This window comes from Strix uralensis, chromosome 5 (assembly GCF_047716275.1).
Source record: "Strix uralensis isolate ZFMK-TIS-50842 chromosome 5, bStrUra1, whole genome shotgun sequence".
Lineage (NCBI taxonomy): Eukaryota > Metazoa > Chordata > Aves > Strigiformes > Strigidae > Strix > Strix uralensis.
Window position 1 is genome coordinate 47,742,137 of NC_133976.1, and position 22,788 is coordinate 47,764,924.

Genomic DNA, 22,788 nt, shown 5'->3' on the forward strand with positions numbered 1-22,788 from the left:
CTTCTTGGAGAAAGCAGTAAAGCCTGAGGCAGTGTTGATCTGAAGGAGTGCTCTCCATGGGTCAGAGCTGCTCTGCTGGCAGAGTGCAAACCCAGTTCACAACAGCGGTACGCTGAAAAGTTGTAAAAGACTGCAGGGGCCTTACAGTGCACGCACTCAAGCTTCAGTTACATAGTTCTAGTGGCCCAGTTTCTTATTATAAAGTAAAACTAAAAAATAAAATCTGTGCCTAATTTTCTAGCCTCCTGTCCATCAATGATACTGTAGGATTTTTTCAGTATTCATGGGATGAAACAATCCTAATATTATAGTATATATTTAAAAATAAGTATGTGAAACATAATTTATGTGCATTTATGCAGCGCACTTTAGTGTCTGAATATTTATAAATTATCTAGACATATGACATTTTAGTAATAATCTTACTTTCCACCTTCAATTAATTTTTTTTTTAAAAAGGATTTTCTATTTGCCTGAAGTTCCCAAACAGGAAGTATTTGACGTAGGTACATACCAATTTAATATTATGAATCCTCACTGTGGTTCCAGTTTTTAGGGTTCCTGTATTCACATGTTAAAGGTTTCTGACTTCATATTTCACCTGCCTGTGTATTATCTCTTTGTTCATATCTCCACTGTTTTGCAGGCTGTTTTTTGTAGATCTGTGGTGGTATAAGGACTTTATTGGTGCACCAGACTTAACTGTGGTCTCTGAGCTAGAGAGAGTGTTTGTTTGTTCCAATAAACTTCCAAAACTTGGATTTTATTAAATGTGTAGGCTATCACCTGTGCTTTCATAACATATTGGTTTACCACTGTTTAGCCTAAAAGGAAGTGCACATAAGGAAAAAAAAAAAAGTCTTACTGCTTTTTGCTAATAACTACACAATGATGACTTCAATGGGAAGGAGATTTCACCCAAAATGTCATCAGAGGTTGAAAACCAGTTTTTCTCATTGATGAATAAGGTAGCACAAAAGTTAAGATAGTTTTATTTGCATCTTCTGAGATTCTACCTCTCTTTTTTCTCCTTTTCTTGACATTTTATGTCCAAAAGCTAGGTAGTGTAGCATCTGCATCTCAGTCAATGTATACATACACAAGCTGACTTCACGTTCACAGCTTTTGATACTACATAAGGCAATCATTTTAGATGAATAGACCCCTGAGTACCAAAGCATTTCAAATCCTTTTTCATTTGACCATTCAATGACCTGATAACTATTTCCTGTCCCTAAGTAAGGTTGTGACCCAGGTCTTAGAGTGCAAAAGACAGATAATTTTAGCAACAAGTTAAATCCAAATGGATTTGGTTGGAGGGGGTAAGGGAGAATAGGTTTGGCTAAATTCCTCTAAAATAAAGTGTTACAGCACTTGGATTTAGTACTTCTACTTTTAAGTAACTGTTGAATTTGTTGCCTGGAGAATGTAGTCAATATTGGGGTGGTTTGTTTATTTGGTTTGCTTTGATTGAACAATGCCCAATACTATTTTTACGTTTCAAAAAAACAGTTGAAGAGGTCATTAAAAATGTATTTTCAGATATATTCCAAGCATTTTCCAAAGTGACTATTTCAAGAATTAAAATCATATTGGTATGCAAATGGTATTTTAACATAGGCCACAGAATATGTCTGATCTATGTCCATAAAAGTATCATGAATATTGCATTGCACAAATGTTCATCTTGCAAAAGAATTTCCATTTGTTATGGAGCTATGAACAAGGAATATAATGTATTGTTAGAAATATAGGTGGAAATCTTGTTTCAGTTGGGCAACATGATACATTTTAAATCACAATTAATGTTTCCTGTAGCTGTATATTTTAATAGCAATGCCTCTGCATATTTTAAGTACCTTTAGAGGTGAATTAAAGGATGGACTTCACCCCAAAGCTTTTCATTGATTTGAAAATGTAATTGATTAAAGTTTCTTATAAAATAATTCTTTTTTTCCTATTCTGTAATGGGAGCCATGGTGTTATGGAGAATTAATACTATTAATGAGGTCAGAGATCTACAGCTTTCCAAAAAGGCCATTTTCATGTGTTTAGCATTGGACACATATTTAAGTGTCTGTCTTTTTTATAAGTAATAAAGTTGTGGATCAGATGCATAATATATTTTGGTAATGTGCAATACTTTTCAAGCAAAACATTGACACAAGACTCTTAAAATTGAAATCTAGTTATTAAAAAATTTCTGCTATTCAATACTAACTCTTATACCAAAGTCCTACCTATACCTTTACAAGTTTCATGTAATCTGTAAAACAGTGTGTATGGTAGACCTAGACAATTTTACAAGGCATTTCAAGTAACTCAAATATTTTAATAAGAATGTACAATCATTTAGTGATATCTGTGTAACTTCTGTGCTGTGTTATTCCTGTAATGTACATCTTCCAACTTCATAACTTTACAGTTCAATTCTTACCATGTCCAATACAGAAACATTTTAGCAGTTGTTTGAAATTCATAGGTTTGTGCTGTTTTGATGTATGCACTGCAGATATTTTATCTGTCTTATGTGTATAAAAAAAGTAGGAATACTGAACTTTCCAGTTATTTCTATATATCTGTTTTTTCTCATATTCTTAAGAAAGGCTGCATGCAGAGATAATATTTTGAATAGAATTTTATTTACATGACAGTATAGAATAGTTCTTCCTATGCAGGTTTATTGTCAGGTTAACTAATCCAACGTGGTTATAATTTCATAAATTGCTACATCTGTAGCATCTTGTAGGTAACCCAGTCCAGGTAACAAGATAAAGAAATACAAGTAGCCAGACCAAAGAACAACTTTATTTCACTTTAACAATCATTGTTAAACAAGCAGATTATTAATAACTTTATTTTTTAATGTTTTAATGTTTCTAAATGCAGATTGAGCATCAGGATTACTAGGAAATTGACTGTGGAAAGTCATTTCCCTAAAGCTCTTGCATGCTTACTGTTTTCTAAGCAAGCTTAGTAATTCTCAGTTTATGAGAGACCAGAGATATCTTTTGTCAAAGATAGAATTTAACTTATAAAAAGAAGGGATTTAAACACTACTGTGTATTTCAAAGTTAAATTTACTGGGAATTTGCTTTAGTAGCTGATGTGTGTTTTGTAATTGAGAAATTAGTAGCACATAGCTTCCTTTCTTTTTACATACACTACTAAGGCAGAAAGTTCTGATTTAACCTACCAATGACCTGACTTTGTTTGTTCAGATGACAGTTCTAAAAGTGTGCAGAGAATATTCCCTTTTAATACAGTTATTTGCCGCAAGCCGTGACCTCACTGCCTGTCAGGGAGCAGGTCTGAATTGGCCCTTTCTCTGATATCGTGACATTGCTTCTGTTGCCTCGATTGTGACCTCTGATTGCATGATACCCCTGAGAGTTCAATTTAATAAGCGTGACTCCTGACTCTTAGCCAGGTCTGCCTTCTTAGGTTTTGTCAGACTCTCCTTGTAGTCTGGTCTACATATGCTAAAACACTGCATAGGCTGTCATCATACCATGTGAGTTGTGTGCATTGTATTCAAAATTCTCTTTCACACATCTCTCATTTATTGCAAATGGAAATATTTATAAAAGCTTAATTGGAATAAATTTTAAAAGTTGCTTCTTCCACAGTTATGGCTGCCCAGGATGTTTGGTTTTTATACCTTTGTACAAACAGTTATTATTATTTCACTATGTTACTAAGCATGTGGGTTATCCATGCATCGTACTAATTCCTTACTTTGAAATTTATTTCCCCTATGAGAGTGTTATATATTTCTATGACTTCCCATCAACGATATGTTTGTTCATTGTAGAAATAGTAGGGGCAAATCCCCTTTTTTCATTGCATAATTAATACAGTTGCACAAGAAGACAGTACTGATGAGCACCCAGAGCGCTGTGAGATGTAGTTATTCACAACTAGTCAGGTGAAACCTGAAGAATCTGTTTGGAATCCAGGAGAAGGTGAGTAGAATTAAGACTTTTAAAATATCATCGAAAATTAGGTATCTTGGTCTTAGTGACTATTTTGCTACATCATTGCATTTTTTTTCTCCTGTTTTCCTCCTCTTCTAGCCAGAATTCTGAAGGAGAGTCTGTTCAGAGACCTGTCTGCCTTGAGGATGACATTTGTCCAGTTTTAGTATCCCCTGATGCATTCACTGAACCAGAATATGGAGAAGTTCAAAGATTTGAGAGTTTCAAGCACCGTGGTACAAATTACAGACAAGTTTCTGTATTTACTTACATACATATTTTTGTATTCTCATTGCAGATACATACACCTTTTTTATAGCCTCTGATCAGTACCTCTAACATACTGCTTCTAATCAATGTGATTAACATTTCAGAAAAACAGAAAAATCTTGCTGAACAAAATAATGCTTTGTGCTCAGTTTTGTAGTTAAATTTAAAAGATTTATGTAAATATTACCATTTAATATTTCTCTATTTCAGCTGTTTTAAAGAATCCTGTATGCCTTTTCACTCATATTACTTTGTGTTAAAATTGTTATATCTTGTATGAAAAGGAAATTATATTAGAAACTTTCTTATAAAACAAGTTCTCCGATATAAGGCAAAAAGTGGGTATTTTCTTGTTACATTCAAACGTGGCAATGAAATGCTGTTCATTCTTCATGACAGTGACTGTTACAGTGGAAGTAAAATCCTGGGTTGGCCAGTTAAATCATATTTAACTCACATTAAAAAAAAATCATAATTAATCATGTACATATTTAATACATATACAAATTCCCATGTAAGTTAATATAATTTTAGTAGCCTAATCTATTCTATAAGGTTATATAGTATAATAATATAATCGTCTGTTCCCTTCTTCTGGAGTAAACAGCATAACATTGACTACTGAAGTTCCTTAATCTCAAGTGGAAGTTTGCTTACCTAATTAGAATCTATGGGGTTTCACTCCTTTTTGGATCAAACCTTAATGCTCTGTAAGTTCCTCTGCTATTTTCAGGAGCTTAGATAATTGGCTGCAAACAAGCAAAGTTAGGAATGGACAACTGTTTTACCTGTTGTTAGGCAACAGGTAAAACAAATCATACATTTAAGTTAATTAGTTATGGCTGTCTTGAAAGCAATTGCAAACATAAACAGAATGCACAAAACAAATTCATCTATTCAGAATCATCATGGTAGTTACCTTATTCCCTCTTTTTCAAATGAATTTTATATATATGTACATCGAAATATATATGTCAATGAGTTGGAGAGTTTCGTATCAAGTTTAGCTTAAAATTTTAGTAAAAAATAAACTGATGTAAACACACCTGCTGTAAGAAAATATTTACAATCAAGCTTAAAGAAGATTCTGTTCAGTAATAGAACTGGGTTTTTTGTTTTATTCATTTTCTCATTAAAAAAATAAATAAAGGTCTAAACAAAATTCTGTAAAATAGTAGTCAGGGCTAATTTATTCCTTTTTCAACTCTGATTTCTTCATTCAGTGAGGTAAATCATTCAAAACTTCGCTGCATGGATAGAAAAAAACTGTGTCATTATAACTATAACTGATCCAAAATCAATATAATTAAGTCAGTTCAATTCCCCTGGGGCTGAATACTCTTGAATATGTGTTGGTTTCTCTAAAATTATATACTGTGTTTCAGATATTGCATTTTTCTTGTGTTTAGAAGCTGAAAATTTCAGTCCAGTTAATCAAGAAATCTAGAAAAATACTAAGCTCTTTGAGCCATATGAATTAAAAATTAACCCAGGGGAACTTGTAGGCAAATTGTGGTTTTGTTTTGCTTTTTCACCTGTCCTTCTTTACAAATGGAATTCCCCTTTTTTTTAATGCATCCATAAGAGACTGGAATTTCATATTGTTTATTTTCCTGCATGGTGTATCAACCAATTAAGTATAACTTAATGAGAAGAATTAGTACTTTTATGTCTATATTTATTTATAGTCCTAAGTTTAGTATTTATGGTTATTTTTAAGCTGGATATAAATATGTAAGAATTGTACACGCTTGGGGATTAACTCACTTTAGATGTAGAGTCTTAAGAAAAAGAACCATGTCTATCTGAGATTTTTTTCCATTTAATTCAATGAGCATTAAATCAAGCCTTGTTTATACAATGTTTGGCATAATGACAGGCCTGATCTTCAGTGCAACCTCTGGGTTTTACTATAAAGTAAATTAAACAGCAGCCTTGCACTTAGTCTGTGTAGACTTTATGTGTATATTTGACAATGTAGAGTAGTTCTGCTGTTATGCATTACTGCACTGACAAAGCTGTGAATTCTTGTCACAGTACCTTTGTCAAATACCAACAGGTATTTCAAGTCAACATCAGAAAGTAAGCCAGAAATAGTTTCACCCACACAAAACAAAACACTTTGAAAATTATATGTCTACATAATAGGTAGAATAGATAGCCAATTCATAGGTATTCATAACTAAACTAAATATTGACATTAATACAATAATTTCATTATTTCACTTTCAGTGTTCCTCTTCATTGGTGAGTACCAATCACATATGTTACTCATGTACATCACATATGTTGATGAACGTGTTCTTAAAAAGTTCATATATTATTCAGATAACTATCTAGAAAGAATGTTTATTCTCAGGAATAAACATAATAAAGACTTTTTTTAATGTACATTCCCAAGCTGTGATATAAAATTGCATATTTTAAATTACTTGTTCATAAAAATTATGAGATTTTATTAATGTGGTGTAAGTCAGCTTTACTGACTAACTTCATGCTGCTCCTGAGTAATGCCTTTTTCTTTTCTTTTTTTTTTTTAATACTTGGCATTATATATTGTCTTGTCACATAGAAGCCTCAAATTTTTATTTTGAACAAATCTTCTGTTGGGTTTGGATTTTTTGTCCCTTTCTTGTGCTTTTAAGTCCTTCAGTACAAAAGAAAAGTATCTTAATTGTTGTCACACTCAATAAAATTTACTGTGTTTTGTATTTTTTGCCCTCTTGATAGGGGACAACATAGTAGTTAGACCTCCTGTGCTCTTACAAAATGTTCCTTTGTATTTATTTTCTTGAGAATTCCTTTGGAAGATCTGATGTCTTAAATAATTTTACTTGGTTTATTGAATTTAAAGAAAGGTATTCCTCTGACTTGGACTCCATAGAAAGTGATAATTTTTTCTTGCTTGGGAGTACTGTTTCATTACCGAGCAACTAAACACTTCTGTTCAAGTTCTTGGTTGTTTCTGTCAGTTAATCTTAAGAACTGGGGATGTATAGAAATAAAATCTATCAGAAGATTCTGTAAAAAAATTTTTGATGTTATGCATCTCTTAATTTTCTCCTGAGTAATATAAAATCCATTCCTCTTTTCAGTAGGGAACATCCATCATTAGGGGGTTTATTAATTGCCAAAGATTATGAGAAAAACTAGAGGTAGAGTCTGTACTAGGCAGATTTAGGGGATGATACAGAAATGATGTGAGAGTATAGATGGTAAGGATAAACAAAATAGGCTCAATCTACTTCCATCTTTTTTATTCCTTACATTTACTAATGGATAGCTATGTATGGAAACACTGAACATACCATTTCAAAATATTTTTTTATTCTTCCTTGATTTCTTTGGTTCTTCAAGGGCCTTGACTATCCAAAGATCTCTGGGTAACTCTTGGCTATACTTCAAATTTACTTCTTAGCAGCATTGTTGATGAAATTTGCCTGCGCTGAGTGGCTCAAGCAGGTAGTATGTAGACTACAGAACACCCTGTTCGTAGAAGACTACACAAAAGAATAATGTGAAAGTCCAGCATAGTGCTGTAAGGTTTTTTATGTCCTTTTTTGAACTTCTAAAAGCCTGAATGGATCTTGAAGTGTGCTGATTGCAGGGAGGAGTAGTTTACATCATGAACTCATCTCTTTGTGTGCATGTGTGTAGAATATAATCCCTGTAGTTTCTCCATTTTTGTAGAGTTGAGGTTTGGTTTTGGCATTTTATTTTGTTTTTAAGAAAGAACCAACTCAGTTTTTCAAACATGAAGCTATTTCATGTTATTTCCCAACCTATACATAAAACAAGTCTGCACTTAGGTGGCTAGACTGAGAAATGTTAGTCTGTTCTTTTTAGTTGTAATGCAACTTCTATCTATTTAAGTTTGGGGAACCTGAGGAAGCTATGTGTGTCTGTGTCTGTGTGTGTGTAGGTAAATGCTGAGATACTCATATTTTCTTTATATATACTATTTATCCTGTCTGTTGTCACTTGTTTTACATTTTTTCCTGAGTAAAATACAATTTTCACTTTCACCACAGCTTTAATCCAATACAAAAATTTCTCCCAATCCTATAGTAATGCTGTTTATTATACTATTACCACAATATAAGAGTCCAGCATACTGGGGCTGAAGAGTTTGATGCTCGGATGCCTTCAATAGTTGCCTTAGTACAAACAAAAATATCCAGAGCAGCTGATACATTTCAACTGAGTCAGTGACTGTATAGTATTTAATCAAAAATGTAATAAATGCAAAATCATAGACTCAGTCACTGGAACTTGATATTTGCATTTCCAAATTTGGAAGGTTTCAGATAAATTAGAATCTTAAGATTTCCAAATGTTTGTGCAGTTTATTCTCCTGCTTTTTCTTCTGCTTTTCTATCGTGAAAAATTCACATGGGCTTTGTCATTCACTGAGGTTAAAATAAATAACCATAACTATATGTTTAATTCCAGTGTCAAATGACTGCTGTAGCATTCTGAAGAAATATGCCTATTTTGCTGAATATTTCCTTGATATGAATGTGTTTGAATAGTAGTCTACATAACTCTGAATGTAATGGTTGAAATGGTACAAAATTAACCAGTTTAATCAAATGGCAGAATGTTGTTTTGTGTTCTGGCTTGTTTTTTAAAAGAAAAAATTCTTTATTTGGCAGACAAGGGAATCTCATACAATTTATTAGAGGGTGTGAACAGGTGTTAAAGCAGAGTGCTACTGTTCCTTTGTTTTTACTATTTTTACTTCCCATCTTTATGACTTATTTTTAATTGACCCAACCAACCTATTCTTACATTATTATTGTTATTAGCCCTCCACTATCAATCCATATATCTTTCCCCAAATAGATCTTCAAGTTCTTATCCCAAGGTTCACTGCCTGAATCATATCAGAACAGTCATAAATTTTAGCAAAAAAACCCCAAACATCAGTTGCCTGTGTAGCAGCTTCCTGTACACACCTCAGGTGAAATACTTCTTTAGGTTTATAAATCAACTCAGAAAGGTATTACATGTCTTAGGAAATATCATTATATGAAACTGACATTGTTATGAAGGAAGTTATAGAAGGTATATGAAAAATTGTGTTTGACATAAATGAATGAGTACAGAAAGTGGTGACAGCCCATAAAGTTGTGAAAGTTGGATAAATTGGAACAGTGTTTAATGCTGTCTTGAAGTCAGTGCCAGGAAAGTGAAGCTTATGAAGCAATTGAAAAGGAAATGTACCATGTTCATAGGAAGAGAAAAAGACATAAGCAATTTAGTATGGAGTGGTAGCTTGCAATATATTTGTGTGGTCAGAGCTTTGCAGTGAAAGAGATTAAATAATCAGGAGATGCTGGGAGAACTTCATCAACGTTATTATGAATGGAGAGAAATAAATGAAGTGTCTTAAAAGATTAAGTAAGACTTGGATTTGTCTCAAGGTGGGGAAAGGAACAAATTGAGCATAAACAATAAGCTAGGGATAAATACTAATTACTACTGATAAATAGTAGTCGTGGTATATTCTGCAGAGGCAGGAACAAGTAGCAAAATAGAAAATAATGTGTGGGAAGGCCCAAGAACGAAATCCTGTTTTCCTTGAATTCAGAAACTGAAATTTGTACAGTTCAGTGGTTTAGGAATCTCAATGAAAGGGTTCAGCTTTTGCATAATCTAATAAAACATCAAAGAGATAACACAGAAAGCACAGTCTGAAATGTGGTAACCACTGAAGCAGAATGAACTAAGTAGGTGAAGCTTTATTACTGGTGTTAATCACACAGAAATAGAGCACAATTTAAAAGACAGCAAAAAAACAGAAATGAAAGCAGGGAGAAAAAAGACAGCCAAAATAAAGGCTATAGACTTAACTGAGAGTGTGGTGAATACCTGGATTTGGTGAAGGATGAATGGTGTGAGGGTGAGGTCAAGAACAGCCATGCAGTAAGAAGAAGATTACAATAGCAGATGAAGAGATTAGAAAAGAGAAGGAAGTTTGCAGATGCAATAGTAATATAGTAGGCCTTATTTATAACCTGAAGAAAATCTGAAATACCTGTTAAAAAGAGAAAAAAGGCACAAGTTTTAGAAAAAAACTCTGAATTTTTTTTTTCCTTTCCCTATTTGCTTTTATAATTTTTGAAAGATGGGCTTTTGTGGGTTGATTAGGACTCCCATGTTCAAAACTCATGATGTAACTGATAAAGCATTTTTTAGCAATTTTGTAGGTCATAACCTGATGTGGTGTTCTTGTGAAAAAATTCTATTTCATATTTTGTTCAGCAGTGAACTCAGCCATTGCTATAAATATTTTTATTTCATTCATTCTGGTCCTAGAGATGGAAGTTGATTTAGTCAAAAGTTACTTAGGTGAAAAAGTAACATCTAAAATTAGCTAATCCATACAGCATAGCTATGTCACAAATAAGTTTCTGTGTTTTTAAGGCAGAAATGTATGTGTTTCACTGTCTGAAAATTCCAGACTTGAGTTGTAGCTAAACAAACATTATCTGGAGATACTATAATTTTAGGTGAAAAGAACTCTGTATCAGTTACTGCCATATGATACTACCAACTGTTTGGAAGTGTTATATATATTGCTAATAGAAATGCATTCACTGAATACCTGTAAGCATGCTGAAGACCACTCTAAATACCATTCTTCTTCCAAAACCAGTATTTTGGACATGTAGTGATTTTTATGTAATGCTTAGGTGTATTTAGGGACTTCTGACAAAGTAGACTTCTGACAAACGTGTCAAGCTTTTTGTGGAAGAGAAGAAATTCCTCTCATTTCTCTTACATTCTCCTATAAGTTTCTGGGTGGTTGTGGGGGTGGATGTGTGTGGGGGACTGGTTTTTTTATTGTTATTTTCCTGTCTGTTTCCAAATTCTTTGGTTTCTTGTCTTGATAGCAATGCTATTGTTATTACTCATGTTCTTGCTTTCTGTTCTGCATGTATTATACAGATTGTGAAGGAAATAATACCATTTTGTTTGTTGACTAATAATGTATGAAGAAAATGGATAAAAAGTTGGATTTTAGGGTTGGGATTTCAAGATTACTTATTAATGTGTATTATAACTTTATAGAAGACATAGGAGAAATTATAAAAGTCCTTGCAGAGTATATATTATTTTAATTTTCATTCAGAATAATATTTTTATAGAGTTTGTACACTCATCCACAGACTCACACGTACACAGCCTCATAATATATATTGCTGACCAGTAATGTATACCAGAATACTAACAGATAAGAAAAAATTCAATGTATTAATAGCATAGACAGTAATTTTATACCCAAGCTCAGCTACTTAATTCCAATATTAAGAATACCATTTCCAGAATACATATTGAGAAAATTAACTCTGGTCACAGATTTTTTATGTTAAGGGAGGAAAACTTAGAATGCTGAAGAAATTCCAAGCCCTTCTTTCACATTGTAGGTCTTAGTTTTCTTAGTCTCTTTATTTGTATTGTTCTCTGTATGCAGCAAGTTTTGAAGTAAATTAAATCACCCTCTAAACACAAAATTTAACTATAAAAAGTTGGATACAGTGCAGACTTCTCCACACATTTCTCTGTTTCAAGAAACATATGACATATTCAAGTTAGACCTTTTATCTTCCCATCATCAACAAATAGATTTAAAAAATAAATCACTGTGTTGAATCAGGTTCTCATGATCGTCTTGCATATAAATTGACAAAGAGTTGAGTAGCTAACTGGGATTTACAACAATCAGGATCAGTGTTTCTTGGGCATAGAATCTGAAAACCAAAATGCAGAATCTGAAAGACCACCCTGAGTGTAGATGGTGTGTAACCATCTTCCTTCTTTTTGTGTACTGGCTTGCTGTTAAGAACATTTGCCCTAGGACTGGGAAACAGAGGTATGAGGTACTCCTTAGGCAGTGGGAAACAGGTTTCAGGTACTCCTTAGCCCGGTGAGATTTGAATCTCCAGCTTCCACATGCCAAGCTATTCACTTTGGGTATGTTTCAATCCTCTTTTTAAAGCTGACTGCTACAGCTGAGGGCACAAGTTGCATCAGTTTTGAAGAAAAACATATGAGAAGAAAACTGACTCTATCTAGAATTTACGGCAAAGTAGTTCACAGATTCTTATCCCTTCTCCTTTAACGCACTTAATGTATTATCCAGAAATAGGCTAATTTAAAGTACATAAGTAGCATCCATATTCTCAACTGAACAAGGGTAGTGTTGTCTCAGTGCATGCCCAGCAAACAAATTTGACAGACGGAGGATGACATTTTTGTGGATCCCAAAGTTCAGATTCTTATGGGTTTGCATGTTGATTTGGAGACCTAGAAAAGTATTTGTTGTTTTCTTGTAATGCTCAGTTCCAAGGACATTTCAGGTGCCCAGGCTCTTCTGAATAAGTTCTCTCTACTTAGATGCCCAAATACTGTAGGAAAATGACAGTAGGTGCCCCTGAAAGCTGCAGTGTATCTGGCCTAAGTACACAGTATATGTGTGGATGATTAACTGGCAACACCTAAAAATCATTACTGTATTAATGCCAAATGTAAGACTATGCCAATCTTAAATTATTAACGTGTGTGTCATGTAAAAAAAAGGTCAAAAAGATTGAAAGCTTAGAAGTGATAATCTAATGAGGGTACGATACTTCAAATACCTCTGAGATTAATTTGGTTTTTGATGGAGTTGTGCCTTCTTTGATGTATTCCTTTTTTCTTTGATATTCTAAGAGTAGTCTGAGTTTAACAATTAAAGATTATAGGTCTGATCTATTTCAAAGATGCAGAATGCTTACAGCTCTTTGGAACTTCTATGGAATTTGTGAGTGTTAGTACTTCTACAAAATCAGGTCCAGGTTTCTAAAAAACCCAGAGCCCTAATTTAAGAAACCTATCAAGCAAATGCATGTTAATGATACTGGTACACCAGATCCTCAAACACATGATGTTCATAAGTGGAATAGAAAAGTGATAATGCTGTGTTTTAATTCGTAACATAGTATTTTTCATAAGAATTAAAAAGAGGGATGTTACTGTTAAAAAGTAAGAATATGGGTATGTTCCAAATAAGAAAATGGAATACAGTTTTCTGCAGCATTATTAAACAAATTATTGAACAGTGTCTGCCCATTATGGGCAGACATTATTGAGAAAATAAGCCTCTATTAATACTAATATGGAACAAGAATACTCTGTTTAATAATATATATAATTTTAAGAAAAAAAACCCTGTTGTGTGAACTTTTGGTCACTTTCTTGTTTCAATAATGTTTCAATAATTAACATGCAAAAATAATAATTATAAAATAAAATTTTATTTATTAAACCAGTTGTGTTTCAAACATAATTTAGTCAAACCTTCAAACTGCAACTAAGGCAAATTATTAACAACCATTTTGGAAAAGTAACTTGCCGAGTTAAAAGTATTCATTTTTCTGTAAGTTTTACCATAGCTTATTGTATGTGCATCTTTTTTTGACCATCACTGACACACAGACTTAGACATGAACTTCTATTATTGATTTTAAATCCCTACATTGTTTTACCCTTTAATGGAGGAAAAGGTAACAAACATTTTAGTAAATACATAAATAATACTGATCCTTTTAATAGGAAGAAGTAATTCTCCTGAGATAGATGGTAATACTGGACAAACTTTTCTGCAAACAGAGATAAAAAAACTAAAGATAACTTCTTGGGGAATTATTCCTCATTGGAGAACATATGCAGAAGGCTCAGTCTTTAGGACTGCTCTTACAGAGTCATGCAGAATGTTTCTTACTCTTGTTGTAAATCAGCATCTTCATCTGAAGAGCTATAAGGGTATCAGTGTAGTTGCAGACTTGGAACCTATAAATTTTCAAAAGGTAAAGGTCAGAAAACTGTATTCCTGAACCAGAAAAGGAAGGGGAATATCATAACCTTGAAAAAGAAGAAAAGGCTCCCACTTTAATCAAGGAAGGTGATGAACTCTGTAATTAGGACTCTTTATATTTTAATATTTGGCACTGATTGAGCAGTTCACTGCTTGACCTTTTTTAATCAGCCCTCACAACCTCCTTTGGGTAGATACAGTGACTGTCCATCCAAGTTTTTCACATTCTGTTTCCCTAAGGAGGTAAATGAGAGTTCTTTAAATCAACTGAGGATAACTTCTGTCTAATTTCTAGTTTGTGAGTCAATAGCAAGACATATATGGCATTCTGGACCAGGACCTTGCCTAATTTTAATATTCCAATTATGGGTTTGACAATGCAACACGTTCAGCCTAAGGAATCAATTTGGTTTGAATAGAGATTCTCTATACCAAGATAAATGGAGAGCACAACCAAAAGACATTTGTATTTCAGACTATGAAATAAAAAGCTGTGGTACTTTAACAATATTCCCTTAGAGCTTAAAAATGAAAGCAATGAGCTCACTGCAAACCAGGTAAAATGCAAGTGAGGAACTACATTTTTCAGCTTATGCAAAGTAAATTATAATTTTTACAGAAGGTTATGTTTAAAAAATACTAGCTCTTAAAAGGTGAGTTGGTGAATAGCCTGTAACTTCAGTTTATGTTGTCAAAACATGAATGAAAACTAAGGCTTAAAATAAGGAGTATGAGGAAACCATTCACCTCAAAGGCAGTTCTGACATCTCCCCCTGCCTCCCTTTACAGTTATTGATAGTTTTATCATTCATAGTGGGCAAATGGACTTGATACAAAGTGAGGTGACCTATGTTCTTTGCTAGTTCAAGTGCAAAAGACAGGTATGCTCCTATAGTTTACTAAGCAACTTCTAGTAGCTGCTGAATTCAGCTATCACCAAGAGAAAGAAAAAAAAGGAATAATCAGCAAGTGGGAGGATAACTCAGTGCCATCTGAAATGACATTAAAGAGAAAAACAAAAACTTTTATAAAAAAAATGTTTTCTGATGTCTCATAAAAGACCTGAGCCGAAGGTGCCAAAAAGACATAACCTGTAAAGTTGATGTATAAGAGCAGAAAATAGAAAGTTATTCTAATCCATGAATGTCCCCATGCAACAATGATGTTTCCTCTGCAGGCACTTCCAATTCTGGCATCCTCTTCCATGTGTTTCAAAACATATTTGGTATTCAGCAGAATGATCTGATAAACTAAAGGATCTCCAGAATTGTACAGCTTTTTTCCATAATGTTGCTATTCTGTTCTCTATCTTTAGGTGTCTTCTGTGATCCAAAAATAGGTAGTAATTGATGAAAAATAATATCATGTATGCAATTACTTTGAAATCCAGTATCAGAAATTGCCATTAAAATGTCTTAAAAAATCATATCAGTAAAAGACAGATCAGAGGAATAAGATTGCCATGTGTCCATTCTTGCATATAGCAGGTTGTTTTTAACCTTACAGATAGGTAAATAGAACTGTAAATATAAATGAATGTGTATTTTTAATGACAGAGATAGCGCAATAAGCAACATTCACAGATGCTGTGACAAGCAATTTATGTATATTTCTATATATTTTTCAGAAGAAAGGAGAATCTTATTTCCCAATAAAAATAAATTTTTTCAGAAGTTTTAATCCTAAAAGAGAAAATAAACCAGAAAATTCAAAATTATTTTAAAAGTATTTCTTAAATATATCTGAAGAAATTCACTTAGTTTGACTCTGCAAAAAAGTAAAGTAATTGCCTTTTTTCTTTTGTAAAAGGCAATAAGCTCAAAGTTTATCTGAGGAATCTTAAAAAAAATATATATTTTAAAATAATAATGAAAGACAGGAGTATCTTTTTTCCTCCCCAGGTAAAAAAGAAGAATTTTCTCAGCTGGATACTGCTTTAGATGAGAAATTACAAAGGAGAAAAGACTTTACATACCAATGGCTTCATACACAGCTTTTGGATTATGAAGCAGCCAGTTCCAAAAATATGAAGTGGTGAGGTCATTGCCTTTAAATTAGATTTTTTTTTTCTATTTTACATTTATCTTGTAAAGTGAAACTTAGGTTAATAATTCTAAAACAAACATGACTTTGTAGCTAGCAGACAGTACACCGTATTTCCGGGTCCCAAACATGGTACTCCTAAGAATTGGTTTAGTAGTCATTGTACAGATAGATACTTCTTCCACAGTGATAATGAAATTGTATCGACATAGCTTTATACTAGCAATGCAGTGTTTTTTATATTCTAAAGAGTGTAGAAAAAAGTGCTTTAAAGTAATATATTTTATAACTTTTTTGATATATATTTTGGTTTTATGTAATTAAATCAACTGTAACATTACCTATATTGTTAGATTTGATTAAGGAAGTAAAAACCCGACTTTTTAACTAGATAGTATGTATTTTTATTTTGTCTTCAAAGCATAAACACAACTTTTACACTTTCATAGTATACTTTAGCAAAGTGTTGTAGAAGTCCTCCTTCTATATTTACTTTTGGTTATTAAACAGGTAAAATATCAGTACAATTAAAGAAAAGGTTAATCTCATTCCCTAAGCTAACATGAAGACATAATAAGTATATTTTGGTCATGAATTCTATATAAACCATTGATATCTTAGTGAAGTCATTATTAGACACAATGCCAAGCACCTCTAATAAAACCAAACAAGGTGTCAGTAGGCTAGCAATGGATTTAGTGTAAGCATTTTAAATTTATTTTTATGAAAAATGTATTTAATTTGTAATGAAATTGACTGCATATTGTTATATTTTGTATGGAAAAATATCCAACAGTTCTAAATTGCATAAATGACTGTAGGAAGTATATGCAGCACATATTCCTTGGAACATATTTATGTCAGTCACGTTCCATAATAGTGAAACACTCCAAGTGTTTTTTTAAGATATCTGCCATGACTTAATTTGAATGAAAACACTGGAACAGAACATGTAATGATGTTTGAAAGTAAGACATGGAAATTTATAAAAGAATTTTTTAAAATGTTATTATGTTACCTCTTCAGGTGTGTGCTATGCACTAGTATTTGTACTGACATTTTTAAAGATTATGATACTATTTTTGAATGTGGCAAAAGTCCCACTGTTCTCCATTGGAATATCACTGGTAGACTGTTTAGAACAGCTGATATATTTATGTAACTGAAAACAATTTTATTCCTACATAAATAATGTGACAACCGATTTGGCTATAATTTATGTCAGTATAAGCAAAAATTCATGCGTGATTGCATTTATTAACATTTATATTTTAAAATTAATATTATTGGAATAAACCATTGATATTTATTTTAGTAATAAGTACAAAAATTAATATTATTTACTCTGATACTTTAACATTATCAATTAATATTAATTACTCTGATACATCTTAACCACTGAATTATTTTAAATAGTATCTTTTCTACTTAAGCAGGAGTGTTTCCAGGAAAATATTCTATGCAGGTATTTTAGTCTCAGTACAGTGGGATTTATTGAAATTTCTATTCTATATTTTTCCCAGCTGTCATTTTTTGCCTGAGTTAGATCCTGCGATACGTGACAGTAGACGAGTACAACTTGTGGTAAGAATTTGTTTCCTTGTGGGATTTTGCAGAATTCAGCTACGCCTTGATGGTGTTTCCAAATGCATACTTGGTGTAAAAGCAACCAGGAGATTTTTTTGATTGAATATAATTCTTTAATGTTTTCTCTATTTGGCAATCAAGTTGCCCATTGATGGAGATCAGAAGGAAATGTTTGAGCACAAGAAACCATGTGTGTACATAGGGTTCTGGTTTCATAATCTGATACTCGTTTTGTTTTTAAGACATAGAATGCTACTGTGTGTTCTTTAAAGCTTCTAAATCAACCTTTAAAAAAGTGTTTTAAAAAAATTAAATATGGTTCAGCACCAATTACATTATTGACTGAAAATATGTATTCTTGTCAATCAGACAAGTTTAAGTGTTCTTGAATTCTCTAAGTCACATACCTAAATAATTCTAAATTGCCCACAGTGTCATTTATTAAAAGACAGTAAATTGGACTTGTATATTAACATGGTGACATTATTAAAAACAGTGTATAAAATCAGACTTATTCCTACAATTTATTTTCTATATTTTTTACATCATAAAATGCCCTCTACTCTTTTCATGATTCATTCTTTTCTTTGATGCATTTCAAAGAAAAATGTTATTTTCTGAAATGGGTGGTTCTGTAGGTTGGCAGGAGGGGGAATGCAAGCAGTTTAACAGTCTGAAGATTTACAGAATTAAAAGACTCAGTGTCAGAGGTACCCAAAAGTTCTTCTGATAGTGAGCAGTGTTATGATGCCTACAGGCCAATTTATATTGTGTATATATATGTCTGTGTATATATGTATACACACATACACTTTACATTTTATTGCCAAATTATCAATATTCTTGTTCATATAATTATGTGGGGTTTAAAAAAATGGAGCAAAAACTTACAAACTATACAGAATTAGTGTTTTATATATTCATACACATAATATAAAATGTTGCATGAAAAGTATTTCCCAGTTAGATGATGTGTCATATGCCTCATTCTGTACTCTAAGCAATCTCGGCCTTTTCTAACCTCTGTCTTCCTTAGCTTCTCCACCTATGGAATATGCATGTTTTGGAAACACTTCCATAAACTCCTTTAAAATTCACTGTTGAAAAAATGCTTTTAAGACTTAGATGTTACTATTACTATTTTCTTTAAGTCAGATTTTGTCAAAGATTTTTCTCTGGTGTGGGGTGTGTCCAATTCTTAGGTTCCTGTTGAAGTTTACTGACTGAAATAATGAACCCATTGTGATGAGTTTTGCTTGCAGCAGCACTAATACTTATTTGTTAGGTAAAGTCTAAAACAGTAATTGCTCTAATTTGAGCAAATCATAATCTAATAATGTTATCTAAATTACACATTATGTAATTATAGGTAAACATATGTATACATAGGTAGATCATATCTTATTTACAGTGAGCGGTTCTGTCCACAAAATACTGCTGCAATCCCACAACAGTATTATGTGGTGTGCCCACATAACTGGCAATGTTATGGGATTGTCACAGTCTGTGCCACATAATTACATAGCTGTTCTACATGAATGAAATACAGAGAAAAATGCAATAAAAGGTCAAAAAATAGAAAAATAAATATACACAATGAAGTAATGATGTGGTTTGTACACATAGATGGCTGGAGAATTATGGATTTAAAATTTGTATGGGTTCTCTTAAAGGTTGAAATGTGAACGTACTCCTAATGCTTTTGCACAGTATCTCAGTTAAAAGCTATGAAATCTTTACAAAAATTAACACTTAGCTGCAATCATTATCAATAGGTAGGAAAAGTTATGGTAAACAAGAAAATATACATTAACCAAAAAAAAAAAAAAAGAGATAATTAGAAAAGGAAAGCATTCCTGGACATTTCCAGTAGCTTATTCATATGTCATATGCTCAATCATAAAGTTTCCTGCTGTGTGATAAGGATCCATAATTTGTCGGTGTTCCATAAACCTGCATTCTGAAAGCACTAGATTAATATAAAATGGTATTTCAATGGTTCCATATTAACAATGAAGTCTTAGCCCTTCCCATTGGGGAATAAACCCTATGTAGTAACTTGCAGTAAATCTAAGACCTTATTGTGTTAATCTTGATCATTTTGATGATTTTACTAACTACTACATAAGTGCCTAGAAAGGCATGCTGACTTATTTTAAACTGGGCACTTGAAATTAATATGATTTTGCTGAATGACAGGTAGGATAGGCTTCCTGATTCATCTTTGTATGTAGTTTAGGTTACCTGCATGGTTAACCACTTCATTATTAATCAGTATCTCCAAATGATTACAATATAACTTCAATTTAAACGACTTTTTACCTCAGAAGGTTACAGAATATCTTGATAATTTAGCATAGGAATGCACAAATATTCAGATGCAGAGCTGTATTCAAGTCAAAGACTCCTGATTGAAATTAATTTCCAATTAATTGGAAAAATAAAGGTTCATAGTAATAAAACTAACAGCAAAAAGTCTGAAGAGTTAAATATGGTGATCACTACAGATGGATGTCCAATACTACACTGAAAAAGTATACCAGTATCTTAAATTTCTTCCAAATTTTTGGATCTAAGGTATAAATGTAAAAGGGAAAGTTTTAATTAGCTTCAGAGGACTTTCAATCAGGTTCTTTACAAACCTGAAATTAAGTTTGCTCCAGTGATTAATATAACCTTAAATATTACTCTGACTGTGATTGGGTGAAAACACTTATCTTTATTTGAAAGAAAATAAAAAATATTTTACATCAGAGAGCCAGAGAGCCCTATTCAAGTCTACAATATAACACTGAATATTGTTGTCTACAAGATGATGAAGCCTCAGATTCTATGATGACAGGGATTGGATAATAATTTCATGGAAAGGTTAGTTTAAAATACTGTGGCCTCCTGGGTCTTTGAGAATTGGGACATTAGAAATCTTCTGCTGTGTGTTGAAACAAGTTAGTTGAAAATAAGAATGATCAATTTCATTAGTTTGAATCCCTCTGAGCATCACAAGGGTTGCATTATTTCTACTAAGGAAAGACTCAAAGCTTCTATTTAAAGATTTTGAACATACGGAGCTCTCACAAGCTTAAAGCAGCTGTAAATACTAAGGTCAAAAATATAAAGAGTTGGCAGGATAAAACTGTTACTCTTCTCAAAGTTTCTTGACCCAGCTATGGAAGAGAAAATAAAATATTGATGTTAACAACAATAACACAGCCTGCTACCTGTGCAAACCAAAATTTAAAATCATGCTTATTAAACATATAAAAGGCAAGCATCGGAAAACAAGGGATAAACTTTCTGTGCTGACACAAAGAGTACGCAGTCACTAAGGAAGAGTGTAAAATCTCTATATCTTTGGAGTTGTTGGTTTGAAAATGCATGAACTTTTTAATGAATTTTACATTAAACAGCGACTGGGTAAAGACAAAGAAATGAAACAGGTCTCCATTTCATCGGAGTTCACTAAGTTAGACTGGACTACAAAGCCTGTCTGCACTGGTGCAATGCTGCTCTTGGTACAGTGAGCTGGTTGAAACAGGAAGTCTGGAGATTGTCTCCTCCAGAATAGCCTACAACTTTATAGTAATGGCATTTTCCTGAGAAAAAAGGAGCTGCAGGCTTCAACCCCCCGAGGAAGGAGTTGAAACCCAGTCTCTCAGTTCCTGACTGAGCAGTCTAGCTACTACAATATTATGCAAACGTTTGGTGACATTACCACTAGCACAGTCTTTCCTTTTTTGTTTTTTGTTTATTTTTATAAAAAATGGACTCTACCTTGCTTCTGAAAGGATTCGGTCTTTTTCAGCCCAGATAGAGGAAGGACTTAATCTGCCTTCTGGACTCCGCTTATGATTCCGGAGACTAGAAGTGTCCTTATGTTCATTCCAGCTGACTGACTCTACACTGGGGATTTTGTAGATCGCTCTTCCGCAGTGTCTGATTCTTCCCTGTCATTGTTACTGGCCCCCAGTATGTAGTCAACAGTGTTATTACATGTCTGCTTTTGGTGTTGCTTTTCATTTCAAGGGAAAACAGTTGTTGTTGAGTAAATGTGAAGTCATTTCTGCAAAACTAACAATCTGCCATTTACAGCATGTGGTATCTTTCAGGTCAGTATTTTTAACCTTTGCCCTACATGTTCCCAAAACAAGGACCCATTGCTAAAATGAAATATTATTTTCATTGCTATTTTGCCATATTTATGTGCAGGTAACATGCCTCATGCCAAAATGTACTACCACTGGATGTTAAAGTTTATAATTAATAGAATACTCTTATGTAAAGTATAATTAAAATGCTGTCTGATGGTTATGGTTAATTAACAAAAAAATAAAAGATTAAATTACTTACTAGGCCCTTGACTGATTGAACTGATACATGTCCTGGATAAAACATAAATATTGCAGAAAATAATCCAATATGACATCTCTGACATTCAACTATAACTTAAATTATAGACTGGTCAGTAAATGATCTTAAGCTGTTTAAGGTTTCATCAGCCATCTGCAAGATTGATTTTCTTCAAAATTACTGTACTAAAATGTTTTCTTTTGTTGTTGCACTGACTTAGATCACAAACCGCAATTTTAAGATCGGCTCTTATTTACAAAAATGCTTTGACATAGAGCATTTGTACAGCCTAGGCAACAATAAAGGATTGTGGTATCATTTTGAAGAAGGTTGTTTGACAGACCGTGTTTGTTTATTTGGGGTAATGTGAGCTGCATTCAGAAAATGTTATATTTTGTTTCATGATTGTGTACATTCTCTCCCACTGCTTCCAGGCAAGCCCTGTAAGCAGAGAAGACACGGATTTAGACCTTGTTTCCATGGCCAGTGGAAGTGCTTTGACTGAGAACAGAGAAAAAAATAAGCAGCAACACAGACATTCAGCAAGATCTTCAAGTAAGTTATGGTTACTTTCAATATCAGTTTTAAAGATGACTTTAAAATGCTAGGTGGAACTGAGCATGCTTGGAATCCCTAATAACACATGTTACTTATCCTTCTGTTTCTTTCTTACCTAAAACCTTTTCATGTTTTCTACAGTTC

At 32.9% G+C, this 22,788-nt stretch overlaps 1 protein-coding gene across 1 annotated transcript in view; it reads left to right on the forward strand.

Moving 5' to 3' along the window:
- The window catches only part of LRRIQ1 (leucine rich repeats and IQ motif containing 1), a 115,990-nt gene that overhangs the window by 77,569 nt on the left and 15,633 nt on the right, over window positions 1-22,788 (forward strand). The window contains 3 exon segments of the mRNA XM_074869400.1: window positions 16,011-16,143; window positions 17,676-17,736; window positions 22,521-22,641. Coding sequence (XP_074725501.1) covers window positions 16,011-16,143; window positions 17,676-17,736; window positions 22,521-22,641 — 315 coding nt within the window.